The sequence below is a fragment of the Misgurnus anguillicaudatus genome, chromosome 2 (genome assembly GCF_027580225.2).
Source record: "Misgurnus anguillicaudatus chromosome 2, ASM2758022v2, whole genome shotgun sequence".
Lineage (NCBI taxonomy): Eukaryota > Metazoa > Chordata > Actinopteri > Cypriniformes > Cobitidae > Misgurnus > Misgurnus anguillicaudatus.
In genome coordinates this window covers 30179882-30198387 of record NC_073338.2, presented here as the reverse complement: position 1 = coordinate 30198387, position 18506 = coordinate 30179882, and the positions used below count along the sequence as shown (strand labels likewise).

Below are 18506 nucleotides of genomic sequence, written 5' to 3'. Positions count from 1 at the left end.
ATGAAATTAACAAAATATCATTATGGACCATGGTCTTTACTTAAAGGGATAGTTCATCCAAAAATGAAAATTCTGTCATCATTTACTCACTCTCATTATGTTACAAACTTGTATCAGGGTTCCCACACCTTGGCTAACTTCAAATTCAAGGACCTTTCAAGGACTTTCCAGGTCCAATACTCTCAAATTCAAGGACTAAATGTGGGAACACATTTCAAGTGAGAGCAAGGTTACATTGTGTTACCTTTTACGATAAGACATTGTTACAGACAGTTCCTTTTTGAGGGAACTCACGCTGCGTCACTGCGGTGACACTTTGGGGACGCCTCCAGGGGTAAGTGTCTGAATGTGTATATCAAATTCAACCAATGGTGAGGCTTGACGACAAAGACAGGGTGACGTGGGAGCCAGGAAGTATATCGCTATCTGAAATATTGCCAAAGACAGTGTTACAGGGAAGCAGAAAGTATGGCAAGGGAGACGCAGCGTCTCGTTCCCTTCTTAGGGAACAACAGTTATAACATAACCCAAGACGTTTTCATGTGTCAAACACAACTGCAAAAAAGCATTTTGGTATAAATCAACATTCACATACAGAAGATATAAGCATTTAAAGTAAACAGTTTAGCACATGTGCTTAAAAGGTCTAGAATTTTTATGATATTATCCTACACTACATTTTGAATTGGATTTTTTTCCAGGCAATTTCTTGCATAAAATAGATTTAAACACTTTCAATAACCTGTATCTATGTATGTATTTTTTCAAAAACTTCCTAGCCTTGAATTTTTCCCCCAGATTCACAAACTTTCAAGTATTTCTGTGGGAATTCTGTTGTATTAATTTCTTTTTTCTGATGCACACAAAAGAAGATATTTTAAGAAAAGTTCGCAACCAAACTGTCATGGACCCCATTGACTTCTATAGTAAAATGGGATCAACAAACAGTCTGGTTACAAACATTTCTCAAAATATCTTGTAACATAAGTTTGTAACACAATGAGATTAAATGATGACAGAATGTTCATTTTTGGGTGAACTATCCCCTCAATATTCTAATGATTTAAAAAAATCGACAAGTTTGACCTATACTATGTCTTTTGACTATTGCTACAAATATACCAGTGTGACCCATGACTGGTTTTGTGGTTCAGGGTCATACAAACCTAAGAAAAAATATGATAGAAAATTATAATAAGAGAGCACCAACTTGTTCATATAATATTTATTCAAGCACCATAGCACATGGCAAAATCCATTAGTTTAAGCAATAAAAAAAATCACATGGCACATAAATCTGAGTAATGGCAATCTGAGACTGCTTTAGTTTATGTAAGGCTACTTTGACGCCTCTTGTGTGGCATTTGAGGCATTCACACAATAAGACATGGCAGTGTACAAGACTTGATATTGCTTTTTTGCGCTACATTAACATATGACCCTGTGATCACATCTGGAGTGTTACTGTTGTCAAACTCACATCTAAAATGTTTCCCGCTCTGCACCTCTTAATTGAGAAGCTCCAAGTAGGTAATTGGCACTTTGCCTTTCTGATTGCCCCTTTGCCCCATTAGCCAATCAGTGTCCATGCCTGGTACGCTGGTCACGGTGATCACCTGTCAGGCAAAGACGTGAAAATCAACCATCTTCATTAAGTAAATGCCTGTCTTTGTTTTAAACTGAGAGAGCTCACACACCTCATCGGCGAGTAGAGACAGTTCGCTGCTGCTGTCTGCGTCGTAGTCGTACAGGACGCGAGCCTTACGTGTGCCAGAGGTGCTGCGGAGTTCATTAAGTGCGGGTGAGGCCTGAGTGGGTGGGGGAGCTGGCAGCGAGGCGGCTGTCGATGCGGTTGGTACCGAGATACTGGCAGAGAAGCTCCCGCTTGGCTGATTGTTATTAGAGCTGAATGTGGTAGGAAAGCTGGAGAAAAAAATGAATGGTTAATCTTGCACTTTTGCACAGATGGGTTAAAAAATAACAGAAAGAAATTAAAGTGTGTTGAATTTAGCAAAAAAGTCCAACCTTCCCAGCTGTTTCTGCAGATTGACCATGTACTGATAACACTGTGCATAATAAGAAGCTTGTGCGTCCACAAAGTCATTCAGACAGTGCAAGTGATGAGCCTGATTTGACAGGAAAAAGCATGGATGGCCAAGGACACATACACATATTATATGCATAAATAAAGTATACGGTAGCGTACATGAGTGCTGCTGATGCCCTCCAATAGGAGTCTGGTGATCTCAGCCTGCCGGTCAAACTCGCTCTGTGCTATCCTCAGTTCTGTTTCTGCCTGAGAAAAACACACAGTACACAAAACCTAAGATGCATATCTCTCAACATCATTGCATGAGCTGGTGTGCAACAAGCAAAGGTGAGTATAAACAACCAAGCTCCATCTAGTGGACGCAAGTATTGTTTTTGTTGTGCATTTAATAATCCAGTTCCTTGTTCCTCATAGCACAAACTCATAGACTGAGAGCAGTAGCATTAGATAACATATTTTTATTGTTTTCGTGATAAAGGTGTTCCTCTACCGGTGAGAAATAGGCCTGAACACTGAGAACTGTAAATGCATACAGTACTTACCTGCTGTACCTCCTCAGCCCACAGCTGGCCAGCGTTTAGACAAACAGTGACAAATTCATCAGGTAAATATTAATAACTACAGTACATACAAACTCAACCACCCGCAGACAATCAACTTTTCTATCTGTCTGGTTTAGTTGTGCAAGCTAATGATGTCACAAGTCATGCACAAACACATTCACTGGGAGTAGCATACGGGACAAGTAAGAAATTATATGAAGCAACAAAGGGAAGTAGGCTTGAATCATGCACTGTCATAACGGGTGTGCGTAACATTTGTAACATGAACAGATATCCAAATTTAGCAAGAATAAAAATTGAACATGCTTCATGTACCTGTACACAAATCATACTGTAGATAGCTACAGGGTTCTCATAGTTAACTTCAAGGACCTTTCAAGGACTTTCCAGGTCCAATACGCTCAAATTCAAGGATTAAATGTTGGGATACATTTCAAGTGAGAGCAAGGTTACATCGTGTTACCTTTTAAGATACATTGTTACAGTTCCCTTTCGAGGGAACTCGTCGGTGACACTTTGGGGACACCTCCAGGGGTAAGTGCGCCTGAAGGGTGATGCGGGAGCCAGAAGGTATATCACTATCTGAAATATTTCCAAAGACGGAGCTAGAGAGACGCAGGAAGTATGGCAAGGGAGACGCAGCGTCTTGTTCCCTTTTAAGGGAACTACAGTTACATACGTAACCCGAGACGTTTTCATGTCTCAAACACAATTATGCAAAAAAGCACTTTGGTAGAAAATATAAGCATTTAAATGGAACAGTTTAGCATGTGTGCCTAAAAAGTAGAATTTTTATGATACTATCCTACACTACACAGAGAATAATATGGATTTTCCAGCAACTTCTTGCATAAAATAGACTCAAGCACTTTCAATGACCTGTATCTATGTATGTATATTTTCAAAAATTTCCCAGGGCCTTGAATTTTTCCCCCAGATTCACAAACTTTCAGAGATTTCAAGGACCTGTGGGAACCCTGTGGCTATTTTAGTGGGTCGAATGCTGGCGGCAAAAAAGACAGGAACTGCATTCTGTTGCCCTTATAAAATTAATACTGAGGTTTATGATGGCACGAATGATTGCAAAATAAGTTACATTAGACAGAAGTCAGAATATACGCTTTCGTTTCTCTTAAAACGAAACAATATGAGAAGGGCAAAAGAGGGCACGTTTTATCAGGCACCGCAGACAAACCTTTAGCCACCTGACATGCAAGAAGCTGAGCATGTAAGAAAAGTGAGCCACATACTCCTCTCCCAATGGAGGGGTTGAGTTCAGATTCTGCAGACGGAGGCAGGCAAGGAAAAAGAAAGAAATATAATGAGAGGGAACTGGGAAAACAAGACGGGTTAGATAGAGATCAAACCACAGTAAGAAAAAAAACAATTGTTAGTGCAGACCAGCATCAATGCTATTATTATATGCGAGCATCATCTCTATTATTTACAATAAAGGCAAGCAACCACCACAGGTAAAACAGCTCGCCTTACTGTTAGTTAGGTTTCTATTCTCTATAGTCTTACATAAACAGACTGAACGTATGGTTAAGCTGGAAATTCCACTGAAGAATAAAACTGCTGAGCATTCAATTCTGCGTGCGTACGTGTGTGTGTGTGTAATACTAACTACAGCGCGAGCATCAGCCGCTCTGGCCTTCTTCATTCTGTTTTTAGCTGCATCCAGATCCAGACGCTTATTCTGAAGAAGTTTACGTTCTTTCTGCAAAGAACAACACATTAACTGAGAAATGGACATCAGATTTACAACAGGTGTGTATGTACATAATCATGGTCTTATACTTTCAATTGAATCATTCTAAATGAGGGAGGCTGGAGCATTAACTAATTAGCATAATGCACGCCCACACCATCTCCATATAAGGGCTTTAAAACTCTGACACTATTCAATGCCATCTCAAAGCTTAAAGGATATTATTTAATATAACTCTGATGTGTTTGGCTGAATGACATATGAAGGTATGACACATGCCCTGGCATGCTAATGCTTACCAAGATGGTTTTAAAATCGCCCTCGATGAAGTTCCTAAAGGGAGTCAGAAAATTGATAGCAGAGCTCTGGATGAATTCTTTCTGTGAGCTGCCTAACAGCTTCTCAGTTTCCCCACATTTAATGAGAGCACTTCCTAAAGCACATAAAAGAGTAAGAGGACATCTCTGACAGTGCATTTAACTCAAATATGACACTTCACCAAAATAGAGAATGAGAGTATTAAAAGGAACACGCTGACTTTTTGGGAATTTAGCTTATTCATCTTATCCCCCAGAGTTAGATAAGTTCATACATACTCTTTTCATCTCTGTAACTCTGTCTGGCGCACCCACCGCTAGCCTAGCTTAGCACAAAGACTGGAAGTAAATGGCTACAGCTAACATACTGCTCCCAATAAGCAGAGTGATTTGCTTGCAGCACGCGAGAAGCCCCGTGGTGAGTTCCCTCAAGAGTTGCGCTAATCACTCCGCCCAAGTAGCAGTGCTTCGCCTTCTGAGAATATAGTTCCCAGTATGTATACGATTAAAAGATGGCTGTGTCTCATATGACCTTGTTATTTGTATACGATGTAACTATACAAATGACAACATATAAACATAAAAATGTTGGTGTTATTTTGTCACTTATTGGGAGCAGTATGCTAGCTGGAGCCATTTACTTACAGTCTTTGTGCTAAGCTAGGCTAGCGGTGGGAGCGTCAGACAGAGTTACGGGACGCACAGAGATGAAAAAGGTATGTATGGACTTATCTAACTCTGGGGAATACGGTGAATAAGCTAAAGTCCCAAAAAGTCAGCGTGTTCCTTTAAGTTAAGTAAGTTCCTAGCCTGTTATATGTGAGGGATAATGTATAGGCAGCAGGATGTTATCGCAGAAATACGACGTGTGATCAGGACAGGACGTGCAGTGGACGATCTTGTATCACACTGAAAAGGCTTATTTCGCGATAACAACCTGCTGACTGTACATAATCCCGCTTATTACATGGCTATTTGCCTCATAAGTAAGGTAAGGAACATTAAATATTGATTTTAAATTATGTATTTGCTCATTTTTAATGAATGCAAGGAAAATCTGTTTACTTTCGGTTTTAAGATAAGACAAAACGTTCAAATGTTACTTCTTACACACTATTTGATTTATTCATTTGTAAATATAATGTCATATATGTTATTAAAAGGCATATTTATAGTACATTTTTGTATAATATTAAAGGGTATATGTCAAAATGATTTGCAGCATCCGGGTTACAGTGTGTTATTAGTTTTAAGCGATTGTTATCTGGGAATAACAAACGTGCAAATATCGTGGCTGGCCAATCAGAATCGAGCATTTCAACGAGCCAAGTGTAATAAGCAAAAAGAGTTCAATTAAACAAAAACTCATACTGGCAGGATACTGGGTACAGTGCGTACTGTAATAAACATACCGTATGCTGTTCCAGGTCCGAACTCGTGCCCCGAGTCGATCATGCACTCCCCCAGTAACTCGTGGTTGTTGGCACGTGTTGGGACTTTTTTGTCCAGAATCTCGTAAAGGAAATCCTCCATCCTGACATCTACCAGCATCAGACAAATTCAATTAAAAGTCAGATGACACCACATGCATCCTCTTAAAGGATTAGTCCATTTTCTTAAAAAAAATCCAGATAATTTAATCACCATCATGTCTTTCAAAATGCTGATGTCTTTCTTTGTTCAGTCAAAAAGAAATTATGTTTTTTGAGGAAAACATTCCAGGATTTTTCTCATTTTAATGGACTTTAATGGACCCCATCACATAACAGTTTTAATGCAGTTTAAAATTGCAGTTTAAACGAAGTTTCAAAGGACTCTAAATGATCCCAATCAAGGCATAAGGGTCTTATCTAGTGAAACGATTGTCATTTTTGGCACTAAAAATAAAAAATATGCACTTTTAACCCACAACTTCTCTTCTTCCTCCGGCTGTGTGAAGAGCCAGCGCCACCTCACGTAATTGCGTAATGACGTGGAAAGGTCACGTGTTACATATATGAAACGCACATTTGCGGACCATTTTAAACAATAAACTGACACAAAGACATTAATTAGTATCATTTGACTTACAACAACGTCGGAACGGTCCTCTTTCTCCACACTTGTAAACACTGGGGCGTAGTTTTGATATGTCATCCGTGACCTCTTGATGTGATGACGTATTACGTGAGGTTGTGCTGGCACGTCACAGGACCGGAGGAAGACGAGAAGTTGTGGTTTAAAAGTGCATATTTTTTATTTTTCTTGCCAAAAATGACAATCGTTTCGCTAGATAAGACCCTTATGCCTCGTTTAGGATTGTTTAGAGTCCTTTGAAACTCAGCTGAAACTGCAATTTTAAACTGCATTAAAACTGTTAAGTACTGGGGTCCATTAAAGTCCATTAAAATGAGAAAAATCCTGGAATGTTTCCCCCAAAAAACATAATTTTTTCTCGACTGAACAAAGAAAGACATCAACATTTTGAATGACATGGTGGTGAGTAAATTATCTGGATTTTTTTGACTAATCCTTTAAGTAAGGCCTATGTAACACACTACACAGGTGTATATATAATTGCTACTGAAAATCGCATAAAGAGTCACATTTTTATCAAAGGAAAATAAAGACCCCCTTCTATGTTATTACGAGGTGTGGTGAAGTGCATGGGAAACAGAAAATTGACTATGCTAAAGAACAGTGGCGGCAGGTGACTTTCGTTTTTCAAGGGCGCACGATGCAAAGCTCGTCACAACATATATTTAGCCCGTCATGTGTGGCTTGTCATTTCAAAATATGTGTGAACCATGTGCATCATGCATCTTGTTAAAATAAGTACCTGCTGCACACATCTAAAGGGTTTATGATAAAAGAGAAACTCGCGTTTGCTAGATAGTCGCATAATCTCATGTGTAACCAGAGTTTACTGTTGAGTGTCTTGCAAGTATTTTGTGAATACATTATCATAAACGGTTTTGATGCGTGTGCAGCCGGCACATATTTTGACAAAACACGTGATGCACATGGTTTACATGACACAACAAACACATATTTTGAAAACGCAAGCAACACACATGACACTCAGAACACATATTTTGAATTTGCGCCCCTCGGAAGAGAAGTCATCGACCCTCACTGCTAAAGAATCTATACAAGACACTATCAAAGCTAGAATCAAAGCAATACCACAAACAAGACAAAATGTGTGCTTGATTTAACAGATATTTAAGGTCTAAGATCACACATGTAACATATTGCCCACATTGATCTCATTTGGTGACAAAGTGTTCCTGTAATTCAATTGGTTAAGCATTGTGTTAGCAACACAAAGGTCATGGGTTCCAACCCAGGGAACACATACTGATAAAAGATGAATGCTTTGGAAAAAGCATACAAATACATAAAAGTTATTTATTTAGGCTGGATCATTGACAGGTTGACACAGATGGAGAACTTAACAGCATTGTACTGTCATTATCTTTGTGTTGTACTGCAATAACAGCATAACTTACACAACTGTAACCCTGACTTCCTGTAAATACTAAAAGCATGTGTTTTACTGTGACTTGCAGTCTTTGTTGAACTGCAAGCTGTATGAAGTTATGGGTTTCATTACTTACTAGGGTTAGGCTGAAGCACAACCTCTGTCTGTTTCATGATCTTCTCTGTCCAGTGTTTAGTAGATTCGGCCCGGGTCAAAAGGGTCTCCAGGTGGGCATCCAGTTCAGTTCTTTCTGCTTGCCCGAGCTTCTCTTCTGTGAACTTAAACACCACACAATCCAACACTTAAATGGACAGTTTACAAATAACATTACACTTTTTTACAGTACTTATACGGGTTAGCTAAATACAAAGTTGCAACTTATATACTGTACTAACATGAATGAACAATTGTTATTGTAACAAATATAATGTTTACATTTAGCAGACGCTTATATCTATAGCAGCTTGCTTTCATTTAAAATGCTCAGTTGAAATGGCACAATGAATTATTACAGTAAGCAGGTTATATTTGACTTGTTAATCAACTGACAGTAATGCAAGTTACATATTTAGCACACAACTGTCATTACAGCGCTTATTATAACAACCAACCAACATTCATAACACTAACGAAAGGAGGTTTAACTTAGTTATTATGTAAAGTAGCCCAACTTGTTAAAAACGGCAAGAAATGATTTCTTACCTGGACAGCACGACTGAGGAAAGTGCCAGCATCAGCTGCCAGCCGTCTAACGTTAAACTCCATGTTTGTATGTTTATGAATGTAGAGATAGCGTTTAAACCGTCAGTCTGACCATAAGCAAACACCGCGCTAGCAAATACAGATTAGCCTGCTACAGCCGTTCCGCGACCGGGCAAAACACTTAATAATTCAGCTCGCTTTGCCGTGATAAACTTGTAGTCCATGTAAAGACTGCTACTGGGTGGACAGCTAACGAGAAATAAATGTGTAAAGTTGTCGTTTTAGATGTCCGCTCTCTGTGTGACTGTCACTAGTGTGTGGCTGCTAACAGGGAGCAGCAGCTGTTGGGAGGGAGTGACTGAGTGTAAAGAGGAAGAACAAACCCACAGAAAGATCAGCGACGGTAGTGACCTTCTTACTTTTTAAGAAGAAATCATAAGATCTGGACAGCAAACTATTAAATACAGTATATAAATAAAACATATTAATAATGCAGCAAAAACTTATAGGATAGATGGCATATACATGGGGAGTAATTGTTTAGGAATTAAAATATATTGTTTATTTTTTTAAATAATAAAATAAACAACATTATAAATAAATAAATACATCATTTAATCAATGTAATATTTTTATTAATAATGAAATAACCCCAGCAGTACACAGTACACCATTATATAGAATATACAAAGAAATTAAAGGTCGTCTTCTAGTCTTGTGTATTTACTCTCCTACAAAACAGTCCAATCTATAATAAGCTATGCATTCCCCAATATACCTGCCAACAGGCGCATGTTTTATTCCACTGGTATCCATACTGTTGAACTTATTCTTAACATCTTTGTATTGCATTGAAAATATTTTATTCACAAAAACATACATTTTAAGTATTTCTTGCCGAAACTACCCACACAATGAGAAAATCAAATGCACTATTCTATTTTTCTTACTAATCAAGGTTTCTGTTTGTATTTAATATTACTACTATTGATTTTTATCTATCTGTATTTTAATGCAATGCTGTTTTTAATTTGGCATAAAATGTTTTGTGATTGCACTCTTAACGTCATTGTTCCTTATGTCCCCTAGATGGCATCATTAGCCTAAAAGCGCCTTAACTTTCCTTTCTGCTTAATGCCACAATGCATGTCATTTTCAGCATGGTCATGCTGCGCTTTGATAAAACAAAAGGTATCATGTTACAGCCTTATATTGTTTAAAGCTAAAACTTTCATTAATTGTCATATCAAAGCACAACTGCCATGGAAGATGAAGTGTTGCATAAATAAGAAAATTCCTATTTATCCACTTGCTTGGCAACAAAAAACATTTAGATTAACAATTTCTTTGATAGACTGAGCAAAGTGTTGTATCGCAAAGTCTTGCTCTTCCATGAAGATGGGATTCCTTCAAGCCCAATCTGAGACAACAAGGGTGAAAGAATTAGATATTGATATCTATTTCAGTGCATAACCATTTTGTTGTCATATAATCACCTAATATTTAATAAATGATTTGAATGGATTGTTCGATGTAAGATAAGTATTGCAATGATAACTCAACAGCAAGAATTTGATCATGATGTACACATGGACTAATGCGTGATTACATGGTAATACAGTATCTTTGTGGTCCAATGCCATACCTGAGCCCCAATGCATGCTCCAATGAATGAGCTCCTGCTAGAGGTGCATCCCCCACAGCTCATGGTGTCCCGGATAGCCTGCTCATAGCCACTGGCTGTCAGAACTCCATGCAATGCTGCCTGAAATGCACCAGGCAAACCTGAGGGACATAATGCAGGTGCTGAGGTACCACGTGCCAGTATTTTATATGTTATAGACAAAATAACACCTTAAGGTTAATGAGAGGTAACTAACCTCAGGTGTTTGAAAACACAGCTGGAATAAGCTCTTTGGGTTTCTTGCTCAGATTCTCCTTTACTTGATGAATTTGCCCTAAGTTAGTAAAATTCATAAGATATAAATAAAACATCATCTTGTTACATGTGGATCAAAGTAATTTTTTTTGTGATTTACTGTTTTCTACATAAATTATTGTACATTCTGCAAAAATATAATATACCTTGATATTTATTATTAAAATAGGCCATGTGAAAGATAAAAATCAAACATAAAATATCAAACTTTGATGCTCCTAATTTTTTACAGTTCCAGTATCAGATAAAGATGATCCATTTAAATGCCTGACTAAAGGCTGATTCAAAGACCATACACTATATGTAGCTACAGATTTGGTTCAGTAATACAGTAATAATATCAAGCAGTGTATACCGGCTATAGCTTTGTCCAACTCCTGAGGGTTTTTTCTGTTTGTGTCATTGAGCTGTTCCAGTACTGCATCCAGTGCCTTCGGATCAGGACCATTCAGGATGAAATGCTCCAGAAACCTGAAGAGTTGTAAACTTTTACTATGATTCTTCCATTCCATTATAAAGAGACCCATTTTGATCAAAAGGTTTTATTCGGTTAAACCACCAATCAAGCTGGTGCTACATCATTTTTGAAAGCATCTAAAATGGCCTATTTTTAAATAAACAAAATACTGAGTTCCTGCCGACAAATTTGTCATGGTTCATACATAATACCAACCGTGCAGCAGCAAGAGTTACGGCCACACATGTGTCATTGTTTTGTGTGACACGGATGGCGTCCTCAACCCTCTCCAACATCTCTGGCTTTCCAGCATAGCAGGCTACAATGGGACCCAGCTTTGCCACTCCATCCATTTGGTTATCAGTTTCACAACCTGAAAAGTGTCACAATGTGTTTTTTTTTGCATGTTTAAGATCACTATAATATTCATCTGAAAACATCTTACAGAAATTATTCATTGTAAAGATGACAATAAAAAATACAATTTAAAGGAACACTCCAATTTTTTTGAAAATATGCTTATTAACTCCCCTAGAGTTAAACAATCGACTTTTACTGTTTTGGAATCCATTCAGCCGATCTCCGAGTCTGGCGGTACCACTTTTAACATAGCTTAGCATAATTAATTGAATCTGATTAGACCATTAGCATCATGCTCAAAAATAAGCAAAGAGTTTCGATATTTTATCTATTTAAAACTTGACTCTTCTGTAGTTACATTGTGTACTAAGACCGATGGAAAATTAAAATGTGTGATTTTCTAAGCCGATATGGGTAGGAACTATACTCTCATTCCGGCGTAATAATCAAGGACTTTGCTGCCGTACCATGGGTGCAGCAGGCACAATGATATTACGCAGCGCACAGAAATAGTCCCCTTGGTAACTTTCAATAGCTGGGGACTATTTTCGAGCAGTGCGTGGACTATCCTTTTAACCCACATGAAATATACTATATGAATATACGCTATGTTGTTTTTGAACCTTATATATATATTAAACAATACAGCATATTAATAAATACTATAATAGAGGAGAGCAAGGCACACCCTAACGCTTTTTGACTTTGGCACTATCATTCAAAAAATATTTAAGTTAGATTAATCATTTTTTTTGACACAATCAACACACACATCTCTGCTACAAATGAACACTTAAAATCATAATTTTCAGTTATTTCCCCTGATATTGTATTAACAGTTATCATTTTAATAACTAGTATTTAAATTGTTTTCATTTCATTATGAAATGTATATTGAAGGATTAGTTGTAACACTGTGTTAAAGGTGCAGTGTGTAATTTTAGAAGGATCTCTTGACAGAAATGCAAAATATATACAAAACTATAATATCAGGGGTGTATAAAAACCTTTCATAATGACACATTATGTGTTTATTACCTTAGAACGAGACCTTTTATCTACATACACAGAGGGTCCCCTTACATGGAAGCCGCCATTTTGTGCCACCATTTTTCTACAGAAGCCCTTAACGGACATTTTTTTCTTTACTAAGTTGTCTCCGACGATGACATGTTTGTCCGGTGTCGGCTACTGTAGCTTCTCTATGTGTTTCAAAAGCGAGGAGTGAGCAATGGACTGAGCCGTTGGTTGCAATTCGCAACCTCACCACTGGATGCCGCTAAAATTTACACACTGCACCTTTAAAACTAACCCTGCTGTGTAAAAATGTTTTCAATCCCAGTTATCAGTTACTAAGAGTTGCTGACATGTTTCAAAATGGTGCTATCTTTTAGGTAACAAGACAGTGATTAAAATAATATAAGGTTGGATTTGGTGACTTAAACACCCAACTCAGAAATCGAAAAAAACTTAAGCCGAATAAATTTTCTTTTATGCCTCCAAAACACTCTTTGTTCAATATCTTAAAGGCGGAGTCCACGATGTTTGAAAAACGGGTTGGAAAAGGAGACGGGCCGACTACCAAAACACACGTATAGCCAATCAAATCAAATCAAATGCCGGGTTGCGTATGTGTGGGACGGGTCTATCAACAGAAGGTCCAGATTCTATTGGGGTAGGGGCGTGTTTGTTTGGGTGATTTCAAATATCAACATTGGCTTTCAAACATCGTGGACTCCGCCTTCAACCAAAACACATCCAAACTTTTCACAAATTCACAGGAGATCATCTTCTGACAGTAAAAGAAAATGACCAAAAGCACAGATTGCTCGGCCCTGTAGAAATATGTAAAGTAGCTGCGTTACAATTAACCCCGCGTTAGTTTGTGCCCTGCTCACCCCTACTATAATATATCACATACTATTACTATTAATATTGCATAGTGTATTACTGTACCACACTATTAATATTTTAAACTATCGCATACCACTATAGTATATTATAGCTTTTTTCAATTGGAAAGATTACAGTTACATAAAATACAGAGAGACTAATCTTACAGTCTTTTAAGAAGTGTTAATAGAAGTGTCCATGTCCCAGTACCTGTCTCTGCCTTGCCTGCATCCACGTTTTTAATAAAGCTCTTAAGGCTTGACTGTCTCCAGGGTCCCTCAATAGGTAGCTGAGGCCTGGGAGCTTAGGGAAAAATATTATGAATATTTTAAGAAAACAAACTACACCAACAATACAATAAGAAAGAATGCCTGATAAAAATGTATAAGTTGAACGTAAAAATCAAATAAAGACTAAAACTTTTCAATTGCATGCACCTCCTTTGTCTCTGTATGGATCATTGAGTGGCGTGTCATATTCAGATCCAGGACCAAAAAACTTGTAGGTGCGATGCTTCAAGTCTTCCACATCCAGACCTGTTCAAATAAATAATGTCAAATTAAACAAAGATATTACAAACACAAGGTCAACACTGATACAGCGAGACAGACATCATAAGATTCAATTCATTCAGCTTTGTGTTATTTATGTTACAACAAAATTACATACCTCCACACTCAGACAGGGACTCCAGAAGCACAAAAGCTTGATCTCCATAGCAGCTCTGCTGTCCTGTGTTTCTTCTGTAGAATGGATTGGCAGACTCTGACCGAAATTCAGGCTGAGACATTTCAGACAATATCACACTGAGTTTCTGCAAGTCATAGACCCAGTGAAGTGGTTGTGCTGCAAATAAATAAAAAATAATCAAACCACATCACAGTCACCATACTATGTATGTCACATATAAACCTTACTATTAATAACTATAGTAAAGACAATACCAACAATATAGGATTACATGCATCTTATCTACTCAGTGCTTATGTAAATACACAATAACATGTTCAATGCAATCAGTTTTGTGGATGTAAACAATTATCTACTCCGTATAACAAACAGCATGCGTATGTAACAAATGCAAACCTGCCGCATCGGCAACAGCCGAACCAATGATTGCCCCAATAGCCCTGTCAGTAAGGGCAAGGGCCATCTGTGACAGTAAGATAAAAACACACGGAAAAGAAATGTTACCAACAACTGTAAAGTTACATGCAAACCACGATACCTTAGCATGATCAACACAACAAAACAACTGGCCATTTTACATAACTGAAAACAATAAAAGCATTTCAGAACAAAAAATATTTCTCACCTTGGTAAGTAATGTTCTTGTAAGTGAGTCTAAAGTGTACAAGTTACAAGGTAGAAATGTTTGTTATGAAATCGAATCTTCCGTGCTGCTGATTGGCCAAAAAATGCACGTGACAACACGACGTTGCACTGCGCGTGTAGCATTATTCGACTTCATGCGGCGCCGCAAGAATGACAGCCGGATGACGTAAAAGTACCGCGAGAGCGAGACGAAATTAGACTTCTCTAATCGGTCTCGCGGTACTTTGACGTCATCCGGCTGTCGGTTCTTGCGGCGCCGCATAAAGTCGAACAAGCCTATTAACTCCTCTTTTCATTTTTATTACTTGTTATTAATAATAACTGCTTTGTTTTTGTAACTATATATTAAATGATCCAAGTTAATAAAGAGAGCTCTCAAAGCCATATTTGTCATCTTACTCCTTACACTTGTACTTACACTTTTTAACCAACAACCACACATTATAATAATAATTTCGCTTTTTATTATCTTAATAATGTTTTATAGATTCATAATGTTTTCTTTTGTTGTATATTCAGCCTTACACGGCACAAAAAGTATTTGCAAATACATTAACACATTTAAAGTCTAACTAAGCATATAGGAAAGAGAAACAAGTGCACATGAGGTAATGTTTAAAGGTCTTTACACACCGGGACGTTTTTCGTGTGCGTTTATCGTCGACGTTTAACGTGACGTTTTTCTGCTTTCACACCCAAACGATTTTTACTGGCGCTGAGCCGAGTGAGGTGCAAATGTACTCCCTGGACAGTAGATGGCGCCTAATACAAAACAGATATATGCCGGTTCACATGGTGGCGCTGCGAGACGTTATGCGTCTGTTCTGACACTCACTTGTCACACAGAAGAAGAGAGACATTTACACTCGCGTGTAGTCACCATTCATAAATATACGATTTTTGGTTAACGGGCAAACAAACAAACATGGCTCTTGAATATATATATCATCTTTGTACAAACAATATCTCCGTGAACTTGAATACATTTTTAAATTAAATCTATTTGATTTGATTCGATTCTTTTATCATCAGTTAATATATCAGCATATCCACATAAAATTAACTATTTTTGATAGAACACGTTATATCAAAATTAAAACTCTTTCACAAAATATAAGGTATTGGGTGATCCGATGTGTGTACTTTTAACAAATCTTTTACAAGCACTTTCTCTGTTAACAAATTTCTCAAATTTCCTGCCAAATGTATTATATTTTGTGATTTGGCTAAAGATTTAAGATAATTTTAACCAATATACTCGTTTTATAGAGGGTGGGTGGGTAGAACAAGGAACCACCATTTTTGTTGTGCCCAAAAATGTTATTACTCTTGCAAATTGGTAAGTGTTGCCTATAAATATAATGATGCAATAAATAGGTATGTAGTTATTACAATAAGAGGTCAACAATACTGATGTACAAATATATGCATAGTGCCAAAATGTCACGTTATTTACAATTCGTTTTTTTATCAAACATTTATTTTTGTGAATGAACTGCAGTTTGTAATAACAATCAGAGACATGACAGTAAAATCCAATAAAACAGGATTCAGAAATGTTGGTCCACTCCAGAAAAGTCACAATGACTGTAGTGCAACTGAACGATAGTGCAAATCAACATTTAGAAATTAGACATTTTCAAATGTATTTCTTAAATGTATAAACACTTAAAATACATAAGTAAAATGGTATATAATAAACATTCATTTGTGTGAACAAGAACTGGCAGAGCTGTAGAGCAAATAAGTCACAATGATAGAAGTCTAAGTGAACTGTAGTGCAAATAAACATATCTATGAAATGTACATGTTCAACTGTGTTTCTTGAATGTATAAACATTAAAAAAAACTAAATAAAATGGTATATAATAAACATCTATAGGTGTGACCCAAAACTGGCAGAGCGGTCCTTCTGTGCTCTTCTTTCTCTCTTCTGTGCTTCGCTTTCAATTTTTTCCCTTTAGCATCTTTTGATAAGAGGTACATCTCCAGAGGTTCGTGTCGGACTGTTTTCTTTTGTTTAGATTGGACCTTGTCACGGCTGGTGCTGGATGATCCTGAAGATGTGCTTGCTGGGGCCTCCTCACTTTTCCTCACATAATTTTTAGCAGAAATATTGCTGTGAACACTGTAAAGATAAATTTAGTTTTCATCAGAAACAATCTTTCACACTGAGGGCCATGCCACGATATCCATGAGGTCAATATTTGATTACAAATGTAATTTAGATTCATGGTATTTTATCTGGCTGAACAAATGCAGCAGATGTTACCTATACACAGAACACAAATTAACCTCCTAAAACCCCACCTTTGGTTTGGCTTGCATTTTAGATTTCTCCAAGCTATTTGGGGTTAGGAAGAAGCAATGAATATAATAACCAAATATTTTTCTTTGAACATGAAGCAGTGTAATTGTCCACATTTGTGTACAACAGGTTCCAGTTACACACAATGAAGTACTATGGTGCAAACAACAAAACATGTGATATCACACAGTGTACAAGGAACATGCCATGGTATGAAGTGTTCAATGTCAGTGCATTACATATCGTAATGTAATGCACCAATAATAATTTTTTATTACTTGCACAGTTATAATGTAGATTTGCACTACTGGTATGTTCAATACACTACTGGACTGTCTATTTCATACTCCCTGTTCATTTGCACTGCTGGACTACTTGAATTGCATCGTTTGCACGCCTGTGTACTAAATATTAGAATAACTATTCACAATAACTTAAGCCATTGCACTCTTAACTGACTACAATCCAAATTCATTCATGCACTACTTAAATATTAATTTCACTACTTTTCTGTTTAGTTTATTATGTACACATCCATTTGTACATTTCTGTAGATTATGTTCATAGTACCACCCATAGTAAGTGTTTACATCGTATTACATAATCCTGCACCTATGCAGTTATTATTGATATCCTGCACTTTTATACTGCTTTTGTACTTCTGGTTAGACCTAAACTGCATTCCGTTGCCTTGTACTTGTGTAATGACAATAAAGCCTGTAATGACAATTAATCTAATCATATAGCCCACACAGCTATGTATTGCAATGTTCTAATGTATACGTTACCTTCGAAATTCAGCCGATGATGTGAGGAACTCCGACACCTTCATTAACCTCCACAGCCTCGATGCATCTTCTTTGTGTGTTTACCTGTTCCACGTGCTCCGCAAGACCATTTTGTGCTTGAGCGCCGCCAAGTCGTGTTTTACTGGAACTTCAGCAGCGCCAGGCACGTGAACAAAAGCGCCAATCTCATTGGTCGGCCAACTTTTAACGCGCCGCGTCAAACCAAAAAAACGCGTCCGAGGCGTTTTTCTGAAAATGACGCTTTTGCGCGTCGCGCTTTTCGCGTGGGTGTGCGCACTCACATTGGCGCTCGTTCTTGAGTCACGAGACGTTGAACGTCGACGATAAACGCGCACGAGGAGCGTCCCGGTGTGTAAAGACCTTAACATGTAGTTTTGAGATGTACAAACCCCAACGGAAGATAGGGCGGAATTTATAGGTTGACTGGACGCTTTTGCTACTATGCTAACGCCTTTATCTTTAATATTCATAAGACGAACCTTCACTATTGGAAGTTCGAAATGTAATATTCAAATTAAAGAGTTCGCCATTGGAAGATAGCCAAACAATTCAATTAATATACATGAGCGCAGCCTTTCCATACTAGGTTTAGTAACCGC

General features: G+C 37.6%; 2 protein-coding genes across 4 annotated transcripts; both read right to left on the bottom strand.

Annotated features, from left to right (window-relative positions):
* Positions 1-1210: 1210 nt before the first annotated feature.
* sh3glb1b (SH3-domain GRB2-like endophilin B1b) lies at positions 1211-9182 on the bottom strand. 3 transcript variants are annotated; one of them, XM_055202452.2, is made up of 11 exons: positions 8807-9182; positions 8241-8382; positions 6054-6182; positions 4624-4757; positions 4241-4333; positions 3809-3895; positions 2593-2616; positions 2207-2296; positions 2026-2126; positions 1698-1923; positions 1211-1616 (listed from the first exon to the last, which is right to left on the bottom strand). In XM_055202452.2, exons 1-11 carry the CDS (start codon positions 8867-8869, stop codon positions 1509-1511), a joined length of 1197 nt encoding a protein of 398 aa, XP_055058427.2. In that variant the 5' UTR covers positions 8870-9182; the 3' UTR covers positions 1211-1508. The 3 variants fall into 3 exon arrangements, with proteins under 3 accessions (XP_055058427.2, XP_055058428.2, XP_055058429.2); XM_055202453.2 differs by lacking the exon at positions 2593-2616 and having other exon boundaries at positions 8807-9181; XM_055202454.2 differs by lacking the exons at positions 2593-2616; positions 3809-3895 and having other exon boundaries at positions 8807-9179.
* Positions 9183-9731: 549 nt separating this feature from the next.
* Positions 9732-14907, bottom strand: selenoj (selenoprotein J). Its single transcript, XM_055202455.2, has 10 exons — positions 14771-14907; positions 14542-14608; positions 14125-14301; positions 13893-13991; positions 13666-13758; positions 11419-11575; positions 11101-11216; positions 10687-10764; positions 10452-10591; positions 9732-10226 (listed from the first exon to the last, which is right to left on the bottom strand). Exons 2-10 carry the CDS (start codon positions 14606-14608, stop codon positions 10137-10139), a joined length of 1017 nt encoding a protein of 338 aa, XP_055058430.2. The 5' UTR covers positions 14771-14907; the 3' UTR covers positions 9732-10136.
* Positions 14908-18506: the final 3599 nt, after the last annotated feature.

Bases quoted from the DNA above. Each gene is read 5' to 3' on its own strand.
- sh3glb1b (XM_055202452.2), bottom strand. From the start codon at position 8,869: ATGGAGTTTAACGTTAGACGGCTGGCAGCTGATGCTGGCACTTTCCTC. The intron at 4,758-6,053 runs GTATGTTTATTA...TATGTGCTTTAG, and splicing joins CGGACCTGGAACAGCATACG to GAAGTGCTCTCATTAAATGT. The intron at 1,924-2,025 runs GTTGGACTTTTT...TTTTTTCTCCAG, and splicing joins CTGCAGAAACAGCTGGGAAG to CTTTCCTACCACATTCAGCT.